This window comes from Dipteris shenzhenensis, chromosome 14 (genome assembly GCF_047967505.1).
Source record: "Dipteris shenzhenensis isolate YYH24624 ecotype China chromosome 14, Dip_SZ_1.0, whole genome shotgun sequence".
NCBI classification, from domain to species: Eukaryota; Viridiplantae; Streptophyta; class Polypodiopsida; order Gleicheniales; family Dipteridaceae; genus Dipteris; species Dipteris shenzhenensis.
This window is the reverse complement of record NC_141609.1, coordinates 36,003,569-36,008,910: the sequence shown is the minus strand read 5'-3', so window position 1 is coordinate 36,008,910 and position 5,342 is coordinate 36,003,569. Positions and strand designations below refer to the sequence as shown.

The 5,342-nt window shown below is 45.9% G+C and overlaps 1 protein-coding gene across 4 annotated transcripts; it reads left to right on the top strand.

Annotated features, from left to right (window-relative positions):
• Nucleotides 1-231: 231 nt before the first annotated feature.
• On the top strand, nt 232-5,096 carry LOC147894547 (phosphatidylinositol 4-kinase gamma 5-like). Of its 4 annotated transcripts, none has more exons than XM_087384396.1 (3): nt 232-1,144; nt 1,756-2,003; nt 2,179-5,096. In XM_087384396.1, the coding sequence occupies exon 3, from the start codon at nt 2,434-2,436 to the stop codon at nt 4,699-4,701; it is 2,268 nt and encodes a 755-aa protein (XP_087240522.1). In that variant the 5' UTR covers nt 232-1,144; nt 1,756-2,003; nt 2,179-2,433; the 3' UTR covers nt 4,702-5,096. The 4 variants fall into 4 exon arrangements, with proteins under 4 accessions (XP_087240522.1, XP_087240524.1, XP_087240526.1 ...); XM_087384398.1 differs by having other exon boundaries at nt 1,756-2,011; nt 2,196-5,096; XM_087384400.1 differs by lacking the exon at nt 232-1,144 and having other exon boundaries at nt 1,861-2,003; nt 2,316-5,096.
• The last annotated feature ends 246 nt before the right edge of the window (nt 5,097-5,342 follow it).

The window sequence follows — 5,342 nt, the reverse complement described above, 5'->3', positions numbered from 1 at the left end:
TTCTCCCTCTATTTGTTGCAGCATTTTGTACAATGAGTGTGCTTTGGAATTTCTGACTCTTGACCTGCGCCACCACATGCCCAAGAGGTCCAAAGCAGGGTTTAAGGGGTGAAATTAGGGTGAGGGGGAGAGGGACGGCTGAGATGGAAAGGAGACGGGATGAGGGGTGGATTAAGGGAGTGATGAAGAAGGGTTAAGAGTGGGATTAAGGGAGAGAATCGTCAACTCTGCATTTGGACACTTATGCTTGGGAAGGACTACTGAGCTCCATCGCCATAGCCAGCAATCTGAGCTCTCTCAAGCTCAGCTTGCCTGTTCTTCGTCCCCGATTTCTCCCTCTCAGCTCATCGTATCCTTTTCCACCTCCCCATATCCATCCCCTCCGCCGCCACCCAAAATCCCTTCCTCTCGCACAACAAACACCGCCCGCAGATCTGTCCCCTGATTGATCTTTGGAACCAGCACCCCGTATCCTGTCGTCGAGCTGCAGAACATTGTGGCACGCTTGCAGGAGCTCATCGCGGAAGCGAAAACATGAACCGTGGTTTGCCCAAGAGAGCCTTGACAAGGTGTATACTCTCGTAGGGGCTGAGCGAAGACTTGGCGCATTTTAGATGTGCACTGGAACGCACGTAGTTTTCAGGGAAGGCGGTTTTTGAGCCTGTGGATTGTCGTAGCAACGATCCTGGCGTGAGCAACAAGTGGCGCCGGTCGAAAATCCTTCGCCGAGAAGTTCAGATCTGAGGATTTTACGACTTCTCATCGACCCCCGAAACGAGCATTATAGTTTGAATGCTCGCATTCGGAGCTTCTTGGGGTATCAATTCCAGATCTTGGCTCGGATTTGTAGAATATGCTTCGCCCTGGCCCTGCCCCCGAGAATCCCTGTTTTTCCTTTGCACTCGCTCCCGATCCAATTCTGCTCCTTGTACTCTGGCTACCTGCTGCACATTTACGCCCTCAATGCTGCAGTGAACCGTGCCCTTGAATGCCAGTTCTCGAGTGCGTGGCCAGCAAACTTGCAAGTTATAGCTCGTCAAACTGTGATCCAGATCTGTGTAGTCTCATAAGCGGCTTTACAGTTTGATGTAACTTTGATTGTGGTTTCTCAGTCACGTCAGATGCTGGTCTGCTACCGATCAGGGTAATCCCAGCTCCCTCAATGCTTCTTGTCAAAACCTTGAATTTCGTTTTTCAGCTGTCCCCAACTATTTTAATGAGTGTAGTCCGGCGAGTTGGGATTTCCGAGGTAAAAGGCTTGGGTGATTGCGCCGGAGACTCTCGTTATCCGCTGCACGTACACAGGCTCTCACGGGCTTAACATGGGTGAAAGTTTCTAGATGCTGTCGCCTGTTAAAATTCTCACATGCTCTCTGACTGTAGGGTATATCCACAGCTCTACAGTGTTTTGTCCGGGCTGACAATTCAAGGTTGCTCTTTGGCACTTTATGTTTATCTGGCTTTAGTTGCGATCTAGAAACTCTACAGGGTATATTCACAGCTCTACTGTGTTTGTCTGGGCTGACAATTCAGGGTTGCTCTTTGGCACTTTATGCTAACTGGCTTTAGCTGCGACCTAGAAACTGTAGTACAATGATGTGTTCATGTACCTTTTTACCGAGTTTATGTGCAAAAAAAATTCTGTTGCCAATTTTACCATGTTTCCTGAAGTAATATTGATGCGAGTTCTTCAGTCCATAAGATGACGTTTGGTAGGCTTTGAATCAACAATTCTGATGTCTGTTGATGTCACAGGCCGCCGTTTGTCACCAAGCATTCTGGAGATTGGTCTTACGTTTGAAAAGGTGGCACAGTGCAACTGTGAATATGACTGGAAGACTCTGGGTTTCAAATGCATAGCAATTGGGACACTTCGGAAGAACCACAGCTGGAAGACTGCATTGCAGACCTCGACTGTATTTCTCCACGTCAGGAATTATAGTATCTGGGCTACGCCCATGTTATTGGATTAAGACGTCATACGAGTGCCTTGCACTTACCAGGTGTGGAAGTCGCTGTGTTTTGTGAGTTTTACTGAATGTGCGTTTCATGCATAACATTCATTGGGTCTACTTTTATGTTTGGAAAGATTGCATGTGTTAGGTCGCTGATGGGGCATCTCTGGCTTCTACTTTTGCTCTAGTTCTGACGTCCTTGTTTTCTTGCCCCCTTGTTCAGGGATCAGTGTTGTGAAGTGATGCAAAAGTACTGTCCTTGACTGGGAAACTTGGTGCAGCATTTGTCATATGAGACTTGGAAAGTGTGCATTCGGTCAAGATGTGTTTTTAATCATTTCAATTGTGCTCAAACAGCAGGACAATCCAGAGGGCCAGTTTTGTGGGAAAAAGTGTCTGTGATTCAATCGGAGCCGTCTTCCACTGTTTACTTTCTGCACACGGTGAAAGATCTAGGTCAGAGTGGGAGGCATCAATAATGCCTCCGAGTGTGGATAGCCCAGTCCAGACTCAGCTAGCTCTTCCAGTTCCAGATGGGGTTTTGGGCAGCGGAAGAAATGGCTCTGGAGGTATACGTACCAGACCAGTTGGGCGCAGACGGATATTTGTCCAAACAGACACGGGAAGTGTGCTTGGAATTGAGCTTGATCGGGCAGATAATGCTCAAACCGTTAAGAAAAAAATGCAGAGTATGCTTAATGTACCTACTGAGCAGACATCTCTTGTGTTTGGAGATACTGTTTTGAAAAGTGATTTGAGTGAGCTGAGAAATGACACACCTATACTTCTGACCAGAGGGCTACAGCGCAGTCTCTCAACTCCATGTCTCTCCCCCTCTCCAGACATACCAGTACCAGCGGATGGTGGTCAGCCACTTGAAGTTGTTGGGGGATTGAGTTGCTCGTCAAAAATGAAGAGACTTATGAAGGATATTGTAAAGGCAATTGAGTGTGGGGTAGAACCAACTCCTGTAAGCGGGGGCCTTGGAGGAGCTTATTTTTTCAGGAATAGCAGAGGTGAGAGTGTTGCCATTGTGAAGCCTACTGATGAAGAGCCATTTGCCCCTAACAATCCAAAAGGCTTCGTAGGAAAGATGCTGGGACAGCCTGGGCTTAAAAGGGCTGTTCGAGTTGGAGAAACTGGTGTCAGAGAGGTGGTCGCATACCTTCTTGACCATGATCACTTTGCCAAGGTGCCTCCCACAGTTCTGGTCAAGGTTGCCCACCGCGTTTTTCATATCAACCGTGACAGTACTGTCCACAAGGGACCTGCCAAAGCCATGGCTAAAATAGCATCATGCCAGCAGTTTGTGCACCATGATTTCGATGCAAGTGACCATGGCACCTCTCACTTTCCTGTGTCAGCGGTGCATAGGATTGGTATTCTTGATATCAGAATATTCAACACAGACAGACACGCAGGGAACATCCTAGTAAGAAAGGTGAGAGCTTTTGACAGGCAAGGGGCTTGGAGCCGCTCTAATGTCCATGTAAATGAACCTCTGGAGCTCATCCCTATAGATCATGGATTGTGTCTGCCAGAAGCACTCGAAGATCCTTATTTTGAATGGCTTCACTGGCCTCAAGCGTCATTACCTTTTTCAGAAGAGGAGCTAGACTACATCTGTAGACTGGATGCAAATAAGGATGCAGATATGCTCCGGGATGAACTGCCCATGTTGCGGGAGGCTTGCTTGAGGATGCTGCTTCTGTCTACAACCTTCTTGAAGAAAGCAGCTGAAGCAGGTCTTTGCCTTGCAGAAATTGGAGAAATGATGACCAGGGATGGAATGGAAGAAGCTAGCGAGCTTGAGGTGATTTGCTTGCAGGCAAAGCTTCAGGTTGAGAAAGAAATTTCAACTAACTCAAGTGATGATATTTTTACTGAACTTTCCTTTGAGGAAGAGGAATCACAAGTTCAATTTGAGTTTGAGATGGATCAGGAGGAGGAAAGTAGATGTAGAGCACTTGGTTCAATTGAGGTAGGGAGGTCATCTTCGATTAAGACTTGCAAGGAAACATCAGAAAATCGATGGCCTTTTTCAAGCAATGAGCAAGAACCTCACTTTCGTGTCCTAACTCTTGGTAACCAACCTGACAATTGTAAAAGAGATTACTGGCCATCCTCTATGCCATGTCACTCTGCTTCACCAAGAACCCCTCAGGTGGAAGGCACGCCCGTCAGGGTTTTGGGTGAAGGTCTTCTTTCAGAGGAGAAAGATGATTCGACCTCATGTGTAAGAAGAATCTCAACAGCAAGAAGTTTAGATAGTGGGAGTACTGTTTCATCTACAATGTTACTCCGGACTGATTTAGACACGAAATATCCCAAAAACATCCCAGCAGAACGTGGTCTGAGAACAAGGCGAGATCTCTCACCTTTGGTTGAGGAAGAGGAAGTGAACGTTTTTAGAGAAAAAAACTTTGCAACTCGTATAGCTCCTCGGAAGATTGACTGTGCATCACCCAGAGCTAGGTCATTCAGAAGTGTAAGCTTTGTTGACCCCAAGCAGAGATGCCCAAACTATCCTGAACGAAGGGTGTTTGGAATTCCTGGGCTCTCTCAAACAACTGGAAAGGCAAGTCCAATGGGAGGTTCGAGCCCTCTATCATTAGGAGACATGAGCGAAGATGAATGGACGTGCTTCATGGAGTATTTCCAGGAACTTTTACAAGATGCATTTGCTACTAGATGTAACCAAAATGTCAGCCACAGGCAAAGACTTGGAATTTCATGCCAGTTTTAAAAAGCCAGCAGCAAGCCTCTAGTCTTGGAGTTGTGGCAGAGATGTAACCCAAATAAGGCAGAGACTTGGAATTTCAAACCAGTTTTGAGAAGCCAGCATCAAGCCTTTCTTGAGTTCTGGCAGAGTTCAGTTTCGGCAGAACGAGTGAGAACGACCACAAGTAGAATACTGTACAATGCCTTAGCGTGTGGCTTCAGTCTTCTTGATGTTTTCGCAAGTTGAGCACCAGTGGAGTACTTAAAGTCTGCTCATTGTACAGAGAGAAACAGAGAGAGAGGATACTTATGACGTTGTAAATTCTTTTACGCTTCTTAGACTCTGGTGAGCTTAAGAAATGTTCCCTGTACAAAAAGGAGGGAAATGTAAAATATCTCTTAAAAGAGTGACAAAAATTTCCTGTATTACCTTCAGTTTTGAAATATTGTCTTTGCATTCGTCCCATCAGTACTGCATGTACGTTTAATGTCATTTGCAACCCAAGAACGCAGCAGATATCATCTGAATCTCTGTCAATTGTCTTTACATTTTCTAAATCTTTCATGGAGTACTAGGATTATTGAAGCATAAATTGATGTCATGGAATTATGGCTTTCATGTCTGAACTCTGAAGAATTCTGACTTTTTACTAAGATTTATTAATT

Bases quoted from the DNA above. Each gene is read 5' to 3' on its own strand.
- LOC147894547 (XM_087384396.1), top strand. From the start codon at position 2,434: ATGCCTCCGAGTGTGGATAGCCCAGTCCAGACTCAGCTAGCTCTTCCA.